The 16,694-nt window shown below is 54.1% G+C and overlaps 1 protein-coding gene across 2 annotated transcripts in view; it reads right to left on the bottom strand.

Annotated features, from left to right (window-relative positions):
* PMEPA1 (prostate transmembrane protein, androgen induced 1) overlaps positions 1-15,974 on the bottom strand; it is a 53,785-nt gene extending 37,811 nt beyond the window's left edge. Inside the window, exon 1 of one of the 2 annotated variants that reach the window (XM_033095049.1) lies at positions 15,770-15,974. Coding sequence is in view for 1 of the 2 variants with exons in the window: in XM_033095047.1 (XP_032950938.1) it covers positions 14,828-14,936 (109 nt within the window). In the remaining variant the exon portion in view is untranslated. Of the gene's footprint in view, positions 1-14,827; positions 15,397-15,769 lie in introns of those variants that run through there. The other variant, XM_033095047.1, reaches the window with a different exon arrangement.
* Positions 15,975-16,694: the final 720 nt, after the last annotated feature.

Raw genomic sequence — 16,694 nt, 5'->3', positions numbered from 1 at the left:
ACATACCCCAAGGAGGCCCAGAGCCAGGACACACCTTTGCTCACTCGCTTCCCACTATGTCCCTTTTCCCCAGAGCCAAAAGGGTGCATTAGGAGGCTAGCCAATAAATCACAGATCTATTCTGCGAAATATCAAACCATGTCAGGCACGAGGCCCATTAAATTAGGGAGATTTTTTTTTTCCATTACAAAAAAAGAATGTGAGATCTTAGTTAAAAAACACAGAGTCCAGAAGACACACAGCAGTGACAGGGTAGGTCACAGACGCTGCAGGTCTCAGTGTACGCCCCTGCACACCAGGGGTGGGGGAGGGCCGTGAGAGTCCACTGGGGCAAAGGGCTGGCTTCTGGTGGCGTCACCTGCTAGAAGCTGCTCTGAGCCGAGTGTCTGGAGGAGGTATGGCGATACAGAGCTTCTTCTCCATCCATCACTCTCCACGCGTGGACTTTCCCCTTGGGTCCAAGGGCAACGTGACCCCGTGACCTTGATCTCATTAGAGTCGACCTGACCCTGACCTTCAAACGGCTGAGTGACCTCAGAAGCAGAGAAGCGTGCCAGTTCTGCAGGAGGCCCCTGTCTGTAAATGCTCATTAAAGCCCCCGAGGACGCCGTGGAGGTGCCTCTCTCACGTGGCCCTCAACCAGCCTCCCGATTTCTGCCATTTCCAAAAACCCTTGAAAGGGATTAAAATTCTTCAATGCTTTCATTTTAAATTTTAAATAAATATTCAATTGACTCACTTTTACTACTGAGACCTGTCTTAATAACATTCAGGAAATCAGTGAGGAGCTTGTTCCATTTTTCTTAACGTACTTAACATACATCAACCTAAGTACCTATTACATTTGAAATACCCATCCACATCCATCTAGAATTTTCTCATGGGCTACCAGCTTGCTTTGGGTCTGTCGATGTCTCTAAACCCAGGACGAGAAGGGACAGCTGGTGAGGTCTGATGCAGTGTCTTCCTTCTTCTCATAGGAGCCCTGAGTTCAATTATGCCCACTTCACAGAGAAATGATAGGTGACAGCTTCAATGGGTTCCAGATCCAGCACAGCCAATTACCGCTCATGTGCCCTTGGGCAAGGCACTTCTGTCCTCTGAGCCTCAGTTTGCCCACCTGAAAAATGGGTCTGGCATAGTAACTCCCATAGGGGCTACATGTAACAGTCTTTGATGCCCGGTAGGCATTCAGTAAACAAGAGTAGTGAACTATGTGCTGTCACACTTACTAAAGAAGTCACGACACCTACTAAATCCCCATTTTACAGATGAGGAAGTGAGGACTGGGGGTCACAAAGCTGGTAAGTGATGGAGCCACGATTTTGGACTACCACCCTGACTCTGAAGCCACCCTGTGCTTATCATTTTCTTCTTCCGAGAATGCTCAAATGAGGGACGGGAACCACAGCCTGCCAGCTCCACTCTCTCCCATGAGGCATGCCCCAACCCCCAGGACACACAGCTCCATTCTGAGGTCCAAGCTGTCCGTCAGCCAGCAGGAACACGGCCCTGGTGCTCAGCGCCTCTGAGTAACCGCCTCCCCCAGACATGATTCATACCTGTCTGGAGTCACCCACATCCTCATTCCCTACAAAGGAATGGAGGCCAGGTGAGGTGGCCAGGCAGGCTGGCATGGGCGGCTGGTGGGGCTGTGCCAGGCGGTGGCAGAGGTATAGCCTGCTGAGTCTCCCAGGGCTCTGCCACCACCCTGGAGACCCCCCGCCCCCGGCCCGGCTAGGGCTGGACAGATGCCAGAGTCTTGAGTACCTGAGTATGGGGTCCAGCTTCAGGTTACAAAAACCTTTCCCCCACAGAGGTGCCTGGAATTCCACCATTAGATAGTCATTCCTCTGGCTGAGACTGGCCCTTTCACAGTTCTGTTGCCCTGTTTAAAACTGCAGCACACACTGAAATCCTGCTCAGAAATGAAAAGGAATCACTGCTGGCACACGTGGCACAAGTGGACCTGTGTCAGGAGGCTGCGTGGAAGAGGCCAGACAGAGTGAACCACAGCAGGACTCCACTTATGCAAATTCTATACCAGGAAAATGTGATTTCTGGTGAGTGAGTCTGCACTGAGGGCCTCAGGGGGCAGGTACAGACTGGGAGGGCGGGGCGAGAGGAAGGTCCTATGTCTAGATGGGGACTGTTGTCCCACACACGTCTGCCACCACCATGTGTATACTTATGACTGTGCACTCTGTGTCTGTAAATTATACCTCAATAAACCATTGCACCAGAGGAAACACAGGTTCCAACAGGATGAGAAGGGACAGCTGGTGAGGTCTGATGCAGTGTCTTCCTTCTTCTCATTGAACCCAGGAGCCCTGGGTTCAATTATGCCCATTTTACAGAGAAGAAAACTGAGAAGAGAGGAAGGGGAGAAGATGACAGGGAAAAGAGAGACGAGCAAGGGCTCATGTGGGAAGTCAGGGACAAGAAAACCCCGCGTCTGGAAAACTCTGCCTTCCACTGTGCCCTGTTCCCGCCTCTCTCTGATTCTCTTCTGTATCCCCGGTGCCAAGAAACCCCTGCAAAGAAGCGATGAGCCACCCCTGGTGAAGCAGAAAGCCTCCCGTAAGTTGCCAAGAACCCAGAAGGCCAAGGTTGGGAGCAGCTCCAAGTGAAGCCCAGGTTCAAGGCCATGACCATCCAGCCACAGGGAGCAGAAAAGGAAGCTGGGACGGCGAGTCTCCTCCTGGTCCTGGTGGAATCGTGTGCCCACCCAGTTTGTCCCTTGCTGTTAACTGTACTAGAGACAGAAACCTACAGGCGCCAGGTCACTACTCTGCCCATCAAACCCCAGGTTACTTCCCCAGCTGGCACTGGCAGTGGGGTCTCAGCTGTTACTGCACCTGGTCCAGAACATGACAGAACGGGCCAGCCTGCTCTGGAAGATTAGGACGGTGACGATGCTAGTAGCCCGACGCCAGGGGAAGGCCTGCTAGTGTGGACGCCGTCCTGCACGCACAGCCCCGTCAGTGCAGGGTGTCCTGGCGATGATGCCACTATGAGGAGTTCCCCTCTGATTATCACAAGGCTCTGGGCTATACACGGGCCTGGCGTCTTCCTTTCCCTCATTAGACCTCAGTTTACCCAAGTGCACGCATGGGCCTGGGGCCAGCCCGGTGGGGCTTAACCCTGCCACACCTGGAATCACCGGGGAGTTGTGAGAAGCATGGCCACTCCGCCCATCCCCAGGGACCGTCTGCGTGCCAGGGTTCAGAGCCCCCAGGTGACGTTCACATTCATCCAGGACAGAAGGGCCGAGTTTAGAAGGGGCTGGAGAGGACCCCCCAGTCCTAATGTTCTCTGCGTCCTCCCCTCCCCCTCTCAGGGAGCCCAGCCCCCGCCCAGCCGCCCACAGGTCATGGGGGCCCCCTTTTCTCCCCTCAGCTGCCACTCGACACTGGACAAATTCCTGCTCTCTGTGGCCTTAAGCCCTGGGATATGGCCAGGTGACCCTTCCAAGAAGGGGACTAGGGGACTAAACAGCACACAGGCCCAGCTGGAAAGCCCAAGGGCAATGGGGCAGAGAGGCCTGAAATGGGGCACACCCTCACATCCCAACAGGGGGTTCTGAAGCCCAAGGGATGGTGGACAAAGCACAGGCTTTGAGCCCCACAGCCCAAGTTCAAATGCTGATCAGGTCGTGCTGGGTGACGTCTGCAGCCAGCCGGTGCGTGCCGTTAGTCTGCCTCCTCGGGCTGCGGGCTTGCACAGTGCTCAGTGAGCATCTGTGACTGGCAGGAGAAATTGCCGACGTTTGAAAAGCCACAATGTCAGCAGCACACAGCAAGAAGACAATCAAGCAGACAAAGGTGCAGGCACTAGGTGCCCAATCCCCGAATGCTGACCGCCTCCCAGCCTCTCACTTTGCTTGTTCTTCTTCCCCACCTCCACCTCCATCCCCACTCACGGGAGTCTATCCTGGGGAGAGGGTCCAGGGCTCATTCTCACTAGCGTGTAAAGGAATGCTGCAATGTGCTTAGGGTAGGGCTAAGACGTCCGGGGGAAGAGGTCGCAGGGTAAATGGAGGCTTCTGTGACGTTTGTGTTTGCGACCCCCGATTTTAAAGAAAGAAACATGAAGTACTGCCCAGGGACCTGAGGAGTAATGTGGGTGGGGTCTCATTCCAGATCTCACCTGGTTTGGGAGGGACCCAGGCCTGACAGCTGAAGGCGGAGGCTGTGTCACTTCCAGGTAACGGCACATCCTTAGAACTCACAGAAAGAACCATCCCTGACTTGTTAAGTAGCCCAGAGGGCCTCCACACATGACATGAGGAGCCGACAGGAGTCCTGGTGGCTGCAAGCAGGAGCAAGTCCTCTCCTTCTGCGTGACCTGCAGCCCACACCGCGCTCCTGACTGGCCCTGGCTCTGCGCAGACAACTTCCGGTGTTCTCCTAAGGATCACGTACCTCACAGCGGCACTCGAGTACACCCTGAACCGTGCCTGGGAGTGGACACGGGAGCGCAGCGAGAGTGGATGCTGGCGTGGATTAGCAATGCCGGCAGGGGCAGGAAGGGGCATCTGGGCCCAATGCCATGCACTGGTCCCTGATCCACACCTTCAAAGTCACAAAGCAGCTCAATAAATCCTGGCTGGATGCTCCTCTGACTGACGTGCTATAGGAGCTAAGGGTTCACCGATACAGGAGGCAGACCCACATTCAGTGATGCCAAGGGCAGGCTACAGTGGAGCCAAGTTATGCAGACGGACAGTCATCCAGAGGAGGCTGCAGGGGACAAGCGGCCACAGGACGACACAGTCTCCAACCAAACGCAAGCAGCTTTTGGATTACGGACTTGCAGGGAGGGCCTGGATTTATATGGACAACTGGAAGTTGGATTCATAATTATACCTCTGGGTCATGCAGCAAGCGAGGCTAATTACCCTCTTGATGGGAAGATGGTGACAATTTTATTTCGAGCCAAAAGTAACTAATAAAATTAGGTAAAATCAGCAGCTCCAGGTGTAAGTCCACACACTTGACAGAATAATCTGAAGACTTGACAACAGCATACATCGAATAACTGTCACTGTTAGAAAAGTGAGAGGGGCTGGGGAGTGGCCCCCAGGCCTTACACCTAGATGTTCAGACGGTCCCGTGGTGGACCCAGTGGCCGGACTTTTGAGAAAGGCAACATTCTCCGCGTCTGACTTGAAACCCTGCTCCAGGTTTGCTGGGGGCGTCCCTACACGTCAGCTTGCTCAGAGACCGGGGTCCATAAACGCGGGCGACACACCGCCGAGGTCCGAGTGTGTTCAGCTGCGGTCTATTGTGACGATTAACAGCAGCAAACAGAGTGTAGTTTAAAGGGCTGGTTGGTGCGATTTAATCGGTTGTATTCACCAACGTAACTGATACCCTCTCTATCATCTCAATACACCCACCTCTTTCTCCCATACCGTAAATAGATTAGAAAAAACGGTTTCCTCCGATGGCCACGACCCCGTCGGCTGCCAAGCTCAGCCCCGGATGAATCATGCCTGGCTCACCGCGACGGCAATTCTGAAATGACTGAATGACAACAGGGAGGCACAGACACCAATAAATGAATCATGCCTTCCGCAAGCCCAAACCTTTGGCTTTTACAGACGCCGATTACAAAGTAGAAAGAAAAGAACAAAGAAATTACTCAGGGTGCTTGCGCAAAGTTGATTCATAGGTTTACAGAATTATTACCGGCTAAATTATTTAGGCAGTTAGAGCTGTGACCAGCCACAGCACACATCAGCCCGCGCGGTTTGGGAATTTGCAAAATGGGCTAGGGGCAGCCACCAAATTCCTGCATGGGACTGCACGGGCCCTCCTGCCCCCTTCACTTTCTACTTTCCTCCGGAGGGTTAGAGACCTAGATGAAGTCCTTACAAAGTACAGCCACGTGGTCAGTGTGAAGGGAGTAGGCACGTATAACCATAGCTTCAGTGCAAGTCTTGGCATTAACTTTTCTTTTTTTTTTAATTTATTGGGGGGACAATTGTTAGTAAAATTACATAGATTTCAGGTGTGCAATTCTGTATCACATCATCTATAAATCACATTGTGTGTTCACCACCCAGAGTCAGTTCTCTTTTGGCATTAACTTTTATTTTTTATTCCTTACACGTAGCCGCCATAATAGAACAGAGATTCTCCCTTCGTGATGAGGCTTTTGAAACACAGCATCTACAAGAATCAAACTCTCACGTCGCCTCTCAACTGCCATTAACTGGAGGTGTACCACCAGATCAAAGCGATTTTACCAGCTATGAAACTGAGGCTGAGGAAGAAATAACGTTTGTCGTGCCTACCTGCAAATGCTGCACTAGCCTTCCTAACACACGCGTGGCCTCTGGGATGAATCGCTCCATGAGGCTTGGGATGATGGACCCTGGTGGGGTGTCATCTGAACCTTACCAGACAGCTTCTGCAGAGTCTGAAAGGATCTCCGTCAGGGATGCCCGGCCCTAGTGGGCAAACCGACACAGGAGAGAATAAAACTGAGCTGACACCTGGTTTACGCTCTAAGGCAGCGCCCCACTTACCACTAACTGTCTGGACAACCATGGGCAAGGCAGGGGGGGTGCACGGCAGTCTTGGGGAATCTACTCTGGAGGAGCAGTGGGTGACCAGGTAGCCAAGACCACTGAGACTGAAAAATCTCTTTTTCGACAGGGCAGTGGGCTTGGCCCAAACTTTGCTGGAAAACTGACTCAGCTCCCCAACTTGTCTCGCTTCTGAGGACAGCCTGGGAACCTCGTTTCACCTGCCTCAGGAAGCCCAGGGCAAAGCCCGAGGGAGGTTCAGGCTCAGTCCCGGTCACACCGGAGGGGGTCCCAGTGAAGGGATCTCAGAGAAGCCTCCACCCTCGGCAGGTGGAACGCACACATTTAAAAACATTCTACACATCATATACATAACACACTCACACACGTAATTTATGTACACTGTGATACATGGTTTTATATATAAAAGCACACATTTCTATATTCTTAATCACTGCCACCCCAACACATCCACGGCTGGATTTGTCACTTTTACTCCCACCTCCCACACCAGGGGTGGAAACACCAGTTTCTGGAAACCTTAAAGGACCAAGAGACTCTCCTACCTCGGAAGCCTATGTGACCTGCTTGCCAGGAATCAAGGACTCCCCATCAGAGAAGATAAAGGGTGACAGCTGCCACAGAGAGACCCCACCCAGTGCCAACAGTTTGCAGAACCCCCCTGCAAGCTCCCAGCAGCCATGAGGGAAACTGAGGAACACTATAAGTCCACTCTTTCACCAACCATGTCACTGTTTATCAAACATCTACTTTGTGCCAAGGTCATGCAAAAAGTCTGATCAATCCTAACCAGGACCGGGCATGTTGCCCCTCCCTCATCACCACCACAGTCCCTATTAGGGACAAAAGATGGGGGACAATTTCTCCAAGCCTAGAAGGCAAGGTGGTGTCACAAACCCACGTGACTGTTCACAGGTTTAGGCTGTACCTGTCCAGCCTGGGGGAGCCAGAAGCAAACTTTACACAGCATTCAGATCCCAGAGCCACTGGCGAATTTACACTTGTTGTCAAATAATTAAAGTCTTTTTCCTGCCAGTAGAGCCACTTCCTAAACCCACTGATACAATAATAAATGACTGGAGTTAAAACATATATGAAGGGAAAGAAACAGAGTCTACACTGCCCAGGGTTTCTGACATCCTAGCAAGTGTATTGCAGGCACAGGTTCTAAGCCAAGCCACCCTGCCCTTCCCCCTCCCACCACCACCCCAGTGAAAAACAAACATATTAGAATTTGCGGGAACACCAGGGACATCCGATGACCACCTGACACCTCCAAAGGTGAGTCACGGTAGCTGCCTAATTCCTTTCAACATGTGTCATTTCACCGTCACATTGGAGCAAACACCAGCTCCACCAGTGGGTGCCAATGGGTAGGAGAGTAACCGAAAAATGCTCCAACTCTGGGGCAAGTGCATGCAGAAAAGAAATGCCCTAGATAGTCTCCTTCTGGGGTGAGGAAAGGGCCCTGGAGATGCATTTTTATCGTTTTGATGCTCTCAGCAGTCCTAAAGCGATGGCTGAGAAACCTGGACCTCTCCTGGGGCAACAGGGCTGAGGAGGGAGGCACGTCTGCCCTGGATTTCTACGGGGATTCCTTACTGCAGCTCTGTGGCCTCCAGAGGCTAAAGCACAGCTTCCTGCCCAAAACAGTGGAACTGTCTTTGGAACATTCAAAAACAACACTTTTGCCTGAAGCACTTGCATTGCTCAGGAAGCTATCCTGTCAACCTGAGAAGCAGGGACCATTTTACGGAGGAGCAAGTGGAGGCTCGAGGGGGATTCTGCACTTTCCCGAAAAAGGATGGTTTTCAGAATCTATATCTGGACTATTCTCTCCTGCCTGGAATCTTCTACGAGCCTGTCCAGCTCCTTCCCTCCTCATACACATATGAGGTACCTACCAGGCTGGGGGTGGATACAATGAACAACACAGACAGGGTCCCCAACCCCTGGGTGCTTGGTGACCAGAGGGAACAGATAAGACATAACCAATTATACACTATTCCATACGAAGTGACAGGTCTGACAGGAGAGCCTCATGGAGTGCTTTTGAAGCCCAAACAGGATGACCAGTCTGGGAGCCTGGGGGGCCTCCCCTAAAAGGGATTTTGAGGGTGCCTCCCTTTTGGTTTCCTTTCAGCTCCCCTCTCTGAAATGAACTCATGTTTTCTTGTGTGTCCTCACGAGAATGGCAGCTCTCAAAGGGCAGGGTTTCGTCTGTGTTCTCCCCTGGTGGTCCCAGCACCTGGAATAGCCAGTGTGCCGCCAGAGTGGGACAGACCTGACTGCAAGCTCTGAGATTTGTAGTATTCTTTCCTGAAGGAAGGTCCATCGTGGGCTCGCAGTCTTAGGGCAAAATCTGAAATGCCACTGCAACGTCAAGTCCCGCAAAGAACACACTGGGGCTCAGGGAGTCGGTGTGGCGTCGCGGAGAAGAAATCACGGGAGCAGGAAGCTTAGGTGTGAATCCCAACACAACATCAGTTTCTGGCTGTGTGACCTGGAGCAAGAGTCTTACCCTCTCTGTTCCCTTGTCTGCACCAGCCAATCAGTAACAGAGTTGTTTTGAAGACTGAGAATAATGCATCACTAGTACCTGGCACATAATAAGCTCTCTGTACCCAACTAGGAAAAGGAGTGGAAGCAAAAATCCATCAGTCACCCTGGGGACAGAAGAGAGAAGCTGTGGCTCTCGGAAAGACTGGGGATGCCCCAAAACGTTCCAGGCTCACCCCAGGGTGCTGAAGCCCCAGCTCCTGTCAGAAAGCCATTCCAGGACTTGTTTTCCAGCATAGTGACAGACACCTCTGCCACAGCCTGACAAAACCCTGACAAGACCCCGAGGTGTCAAGGTTTAGCTTTGCAGTGTCGCCAGAAGGGAAAGTGAGGTTGAGAGGATGCTTCGTTGTCATGACTTCACAAACAGGTGTGGCTCACCTCCGGGAGGGGGAAGGGCAGGGACGCAAAGGTTTAATACTCGCCACCCCTCGGCACACAAGAGCTGTTACTACCCTACTATACAGAGGAGCCAAGCGACAGCAAAAAGTGACACAGCCAGCGGGTTTGAGAACCGAGCTGAGCCATGATCCCTTTGTCCACAGGGCACACTCATAACCCACGGCAGTGTGGGGGCCAAACCAGGCCTGCAGGCAGGTTGTACGGGGCCCTCGGAAAGAGAAAAACGAAGGAATTGCCAGTCCTTAAAAATCCCAGCGTTTTACAACAAAATCTAGTTGCCCAGGTCCCTGAAACCAAAAGATCTGGCCACACGGGGCCCACGTGGCAATGGTGAGCGGTGCAGCAGTAGCCACTCTGGGCCGACCTAGTTCTGTGCAGCCCACCCCAGAGAAAACTGGGACTTGCCACCCTGAAGCCCGGGGCACAGCGTGCTGCCACTTTCACTGCTCCACAGGCACCCACAACGCCCACCCCTGCCCCTAACCACACGTGTGTGCATGCATACACATGCACATACACACACGCGTGTGCACATGACAGCTTTTAAAAAGCACAAAATGGGCCCTTGGCTTTGATCTCCTTCCCTCAGCAGCACGTGCTCCGTGCAGGAGCCCAACGCTGGCAGGAGTACAGCCTCCAAAATTCAATGTGCACGAGTTACTTCTCTTTGGGTGGATCCCAGATGTCGAGGTGCCTGCACACTTTGTCTCTGGGGGATAACACCCGAAGCAAAAAGGCCACCAGACCCTCTGGTCTGGGCTCTACCCCCAGGACCCTCCTCTTGAACCTTTTCTTACATTTTAACAATTGACCAAACCATAAACATTTAAAAACCCTGGCCCTGGGCTGAGACCAGACAGGAGGTGAGGGCAGGTAGGTGGGCACACCTGAGCCACAGTTCTGGGGCGATTGGGGGACATGTAGCTCGCTGTCCTGAACACAGGCAGCCACCACTCTCCCCACAGTTTCCTCTCCTGGCAGCTTCTCACACCACTCCATTCCCCTTCTTTCTCTCCAAGGGGACGTGCATAAGTCTGCACAACTCTCAGGGAAAGGTGTATGTGTGTGCACACTTTCCTGCCTTTTCTTTGTCTTACATGGCCTGGAGAAGCTGTAACCGTTCCCCATCCAAAGGGAAGCTGGCAGGAAAGGCAGAGAGGTAGCTGTATGTGTGTGCGTGCACATGTGGGTATGCATGTATATGTGTGTGTCTGTGTGTGCACACACAGGAGCTATTAGTTATCCTGTGTACTGACCAGGCTTGTCCCTAACCCTGGGCCACGCCGGGCAGTGTAGCCGGCTTTAACCCGGACCTCCTGGGAAGCTGTGGCCAACTGCCTGCCCTGGATCCAGTCAAAATGCAACCCCTTATTACACCTCAACCTAAAACCCAGTCGGAAAACATGGGTTGAAAGCCCCAGCTGAGAGGGCCCGTGAGGGAAACAGCTGGTCCTCGACACGCATAATTTAACCCAAATCCTGAAACACCAACTTTCACTGGTGCCCGAGTCTCGCTCCTCCAAATAAATGCAAACCCACTACGAAACCGGGAAACTTCACCAAGAGGGTGCTCCAATCTTTCCTGCACACAACAGGTGCTCAGTCAAGGCTAAGTGAATGAGTGGCAGGTGCCAGCTTAGAGAGCGACCACGGGCCGTGATAGCTACTAAGGATCATCTGTGTTCTGGCAACTCAGATATGCCCTCCTGCCCCCCAGCCCTCCTCCCTCCTTGGAGGAACCAATAATTGACTAAAGCAGTGGTTCTCAGCTGGGGCGACGTGCCCCTCAGGGGACATTGGTGATGCCTGCAGATATTTTTGGTTGTTCCAACTTTGGGGGGTGAAGTAGAATGCTACTCCTACTGGTATCTAGTGGGTAGAGGCCAGGGATACTGGGTTCGAGTTTTAGACATGAATAGCATGTGCCAGCCAAACCATCAGCAAACTGGGTGTCCTGTGAGTTTCTGAAAGCTGCTTTTGGACTATTTGTTTGGAACTGACTGGAGAAAAGGAATCAGAGGCTCGGTGACTCCAGTGGTGTTAAAAACCCAAACTGCAACCACGGATACTGCCCACAGGGGTGCAGGGTGCGTCCGGAGCAGGGGAGCCTCCCAGGCCCTCAAGAAATTCCACAAGTGCCAACAACTGTATGGTAGCACAATTCAGTCTGTCCAGAGCACTTAGTATCTACCTGCTCCCCAAAAGCAAAAACTGAAGAAAGACGAGGGGGTCATTTCTAAGAGACGCAGCAGAACTGAAAAGAGGTCAACAAGAAAAATGTGTGCCACGAGGAATCCTTTCCTCAAAACGAGCCACAGTGAACTAACCCCCCGGCTGTCATCTTGGGTGGGTTGTCACGAAAGCCGATTGTTTTTAATCCCAAGACCCCTGGCTTTTTAAAGAATGGTGTATTTTTTCATGGGGTGTGATTTGAAAACAGTGAATTCCCGTCAGACATCATCCCTCACCCCTTGACTCTCAGAAAATATGGGGTGTCTTGTTAAAGTCAGGCCCATTCCAGACGTCCGGCTTCCTCAGCGCCCGCCCACAGCCCACCCTTCTGGGTGCAAAAGGGGTGCCACTGATTTCCTCCAGCCCTCCAAGGTCAAGGAGGACCTATTCTGGGGCCCAAGCTCCAAATTCAAGAGACAGTGTGTGTGCTCCATGAGAAATAACCCTGGGTTTGGTCTAGCCTGGGTTGGGAACCTGGGGCAAAGCTTTCCATCGCCACCTTCCCTCATCTATCACGTGATGACAGGACTCCGGAGCTGGCCAAGGCTCCTTCCAGATCTGAAATCTGGGGCAACCGAAGACCACACTGAAGACCCAGCACTACTGGCGGGGGGACCACTTCTGGCCTGGAAGCCTCCAGCCAGAGTTTGGAGGGCAGAGGGTCCATCGTGACAGATGGTAGAATTTGAGATTTCAACCTCCATGATCTCATTTTTCAGATGAGGAAACTGAGGCCCCGGAGGCTTAAAGGTCCTGCCAAGGGCAATCCCCTCTGTTGGAGAACAGGAGCCACCTGGACGCTGCTTGCCCTGCAGCCCAACTTCAGTCCACCTGTAACACACCCAGCACGTATCACGTGAACCCAGTGGTCACTATTCGTTTCTTTCCTTTCTTCAATTTTTCTTTCTCTCCTTCCTTCCTATCTTTTTGTAGAAGAAACTCCCGGTCCGGCGGCTTCCTCAGCAGACCCTTCACTGAACTGATTAGCACTTGCAACAAACTGTTACATTATACCTGCCTTTTAAAACTGCTTCTTCCTGCCCTGGGCTTTCATTCCAGTAAGTAGGGGGCCTGTGTAAAAATACATGGTGACTAATGGGCCACCCCGGGGGCCAGCTGGACAGACCAGGGTTCCAGGCAATACCCTCCAGGGTCTCATTCAATGCTGCCTAGGGGAAGTACACAGGTCTCGGGCTATGGGTTTGATGACACCTTGGTGTCAGCTGAATTATCAGGGCTGATTAGCCCAAGTGGGGACAAAATTAGAACAAAATTTTTTTTAAGTATTGAACCCAAAGGAAGGACAAGAGCAGAATGTCCGACAGTGCCCAGCTCCCATAATGATAAATTCAACACAACGTGGACCCCTTGGGCGGGAGGTCCCCTAAGCAGCTTTACAGGAGGGGATAAAAACAAGGTACAAAGGGGACTTAAGCAGCAATCCATTTAGCACCGGCAAGACTCTCTCCAAACATGTGCCAACGTATTTTAATAATATCCTCGTGTATTTCATTAGCCTCCTGAGTTCACAAAGGGCCTTTGGGAAGCAGTCTGGTTTAAAGCAACTCAATTTCGCAAACGCTGGCTCTGGTCAGGTTCTCCTGGCACCTTGATGGCCTGGTGAAGGGGGTGTTGGAGGGGGAAGTGAGGCTTTCAAGTCCAGGGCTGGAGGGAGTGGGGCGAGGTGAATGGAAGGACCCACCACCCAAGCCAGCCAGCCTGCCCCAGCAGGGACGGTCATGGGTTATTTTTACCTCTTGCGCCTCACTGTACAGGCTCAGGGGCGGCAAACTGTGGCAGCCGCCTGCGGAAACTGGCTTATGAGTCACCTAGTGACTGCTTTGGCTCGGTGGCAGCTGCCTCTTGGCTCCTGGTCCCGGCTGGGAGGCTGGGCCTTGCAGGGAATGGCCGTGTGCCCCCTCGCCTGGGGTGTTTAGGAGTGAGGATGGGGACACTGAAGCTCAGAGAGGCAAGGGGTCCCCAAAAGGCCACTTGGGGAGGAGGTGCAGGCTAGAAAGCAGAAGCCAGGGGGTGGCAGTCAATTCCCCGCCCCCACACACACACCCAATTCCACCTGGGTGGGCTATGTATGACGGAAGTAGAGGATTATTTGTCTCAACTTCTCAATGTACAGGGCGAGTCAGCACACAGCTCCAACCCCCACCACCACCACCACCACCTCGGTCTCCTCCTCCTTTCAGGACAAGGCAGTCCCAAACACAGACAGCCCCAAACTTTGACTCATTTGTAACCACTGTCCCAGTCAGACTGAGCCAAGCTGTCCAGACAGAGGATATTTATAGGTGTGTCGGGGACATAGACACTCACACAATGACACACACACTCAGAATCCACGTTGGGCCAGACCCACCAGCGCTGAGCCCTGGATTCAGACACCTGGACACAAACCCCCAGGACCCCCAGAGAGGCACACACTCAATAGTGGAACCCAGACACAGAGACGCAAGGGGCTCGGAAACACACACTCCTGGGACAGACCCAGACACACACAGGGAGAGACGCGCTAAGACCCAGACAGAGATACAGACATGCACACTCCACAAACGCACGGAAACCCACGCACAGACCAAGACACACAGCGCCACGCACACACCAGACTCACAGCCGGAGCCCCAGACACCTCGCAGGCCAGACAGTGTCTCACACGCCCGCCACTCCCCCACCCCCAGTCAAAGTTGATATAGAGCCGGCCTAATTGCTCCATCGCGACTGCCCCTTAGGGAAATAAAATGGAAACTTCACGCATCCGCCCGCCCCAAGCCTCTCGCGCCAGGCGCCCCGCCGCCCTCCACCACTCGGCCCCGGGTCCGAGTCCCTGCGGGCGGGGCACGGGTAGCGGGGGCCGTGCCAGGCTCGCAGCGCCGCGGGACAAAGCCGGGCCGGCCGCCAGCTGCCGCGAGCCGAGAGGGCGCGCCCGGGGCGCGGCGGGCGCAGCCAGGGCGCAGGGCGCACAGCCCGAGGGCGCGCGCACGGCCCAGGCCCCCGCCCGCAGCTGCGCTTTGACTCAGGGTCTGAGCCCGACGGGGCCTCCGGGGAGGGGAACGCGGGGTCACTCACTGATCTCCATGCTCTGGAACAAAGAGCGTTTGCAGTTGCACGTGCAGGAGACATTGGGCTGCCCGGCGGCGGCGGTGGCGGTGCTGTTGATCCCCATCAAGCGGTGCATGGACGGCGTGGCGGCGCGGCGGGCACGGGGGCGGCCGGGGGGGGCTCCGGCCGGCGCCCGGTGCTCGGGCCCCGCATGCAGGAGGCGCGCGGCGGGGAAGGCGCGCCCCGGCTCGCCGGGCTCGGGACGCCGCCAAGTTTCCGGGGCGCCGCTGGACTCAGTGCGCGGGGCCGCGCTCCCCTGCGCCCCCCGGCCGCCGCTCCGCAGCCCCGGGGGTGTCGGCAGTGCCAGTGGGTGGCGTCCGGGAAATGGGCCGGCAGCCGGGGCGCGCGCTGCCGCCGGGGCTGAGCCTCTGCTGCTGGCTTCCCCCAGTCGGGCGCCTCCTCCTCATTCAAGTCCAAGGAGATCGGGTTTCGCTCCGAGACCGCGGTCGGAGGCTGGCAGACGGTCTGACGTCAGCGCTAGACGGGGCTGCCGGTTCCCACCGCGCGGGGGCCGGGGAGGGGGCGCGCGCTGCGCCAATCCCTGCCGAGGTTCCCCCGCATCCCCTCCCCGGGCCAAGGGGCGGGGTGACGGGGAAGGGGGCGGGCCCTTAAAGGGCCAGAGTGAGGCGGCCGGCGTAGACCCGGGACCCGCGGAGTGGAGGAGCGCTAAGTACCGTTCCCAACAGACTCAGTTTGGGACCTCTGCACTGCACACGCCCCGTCCGGATGAGCCGGTCGCAGTTCCAGCCGCATACGCGGGGATGCGTTCTCCACCCCCTCACCCTCCACAGAGTCCTTGACCCGGGCTTTTGGGGGAACCCTGTACCCTCAAAGGAGCACGAGGTTCCTGGGGCTCAGGGCAGGGGAAGTTAGAGAAAGGGTGGGGAAGCCCTCAAGATCACCCATTACCTGATTTCTCAGGAAACTCTCCGCCTCTAGATCTGCAGCCCCTCGAGGATCCTTAAGCCCACTTTGCCCCCGGCGCACTTTAACCTGGCCCCCAGGAGGTCGACTGGGGAAGACAGGAGATCGCGTAGACACGCCCCGGACAGCTCCGAGAAACGCCCCGAAGACCTTGTCATGTAAATACGAGTCCCGGACTTGTGTAAAGTCCCAGCCGGCAGGGCCCGGGGAGAATCCACACCCATTGTCTGCTGCCCGAGGGGCCACCGGCTGCGGGGGGGGGGGGGGGGGGGAGGGCGGTTCCCAAGTACAAAAGAGGCGGGAGAAAGTGCGGAGGCGTACTTTTATTTCATTAAGTTTTCATTTCACAAAGTGCTACAAGAACCCATTCTCCTGGTTTAAAAAGATATTGAAATATTAAGTAAGAGGCCCCCTACCTCCCTGGCACATCTCCACCTCTTAGCAATTTGGTGTGTCCTCTCCTAGACCCTTCCCTAAATATTTATTTGACAGGCACTTACAGAGGGCCTAGGGTGTGCCAGGAACTCACGGAATATTAACTTAACCTGACACCTACTCTGAGAGGTACCTTGTTTCCGGGAAAATAAGACCTAGCCAGACAATCAGCTCTAATGCGATTTTTGGAGCAAAAATTAATATAAGACCTGGTATTATATTATATTATATTATATTATATTATATTATATTACATTACATTATATAAGACTAAGTCTTATAGTAAAATAAGACCGGGGCTTATATTAATTTTTGCTCCAAAAGATGCATTAAAGCTGATTGTCCGGCTAGGTCTTATTTTCAGGGAAACACGGTAGGAATATTATTAGCCTTATTTTACAGACCCCAAAAGTGGCCTGGGGGTCACTTGCTTAATTTAAGGTTACACAATGGTGGAGCCTGAGCTCAACCCAGA

This window comes from Rhinolophus ferrumequinum, chromosome 23 (assembly GCF_004115265.2).
Source record: "Rhinolophus ferrumequinum isolate MPI-CBG mRhiFer1 chromosome 23, mRhiFer1_v1.p, whole genome shotgun sequence".
Taxonomy (NCBI): domain Eukaryota; kingdom Metazoa; phylum Chordata; class Mammalia; order Chiroptera; family Rhinolophidae; genus Rhinolophus; species Rhinolophus ferrumequinum.
This window is presented reverse-complemented; position numbering and strand designations above follow the sequence as displayed.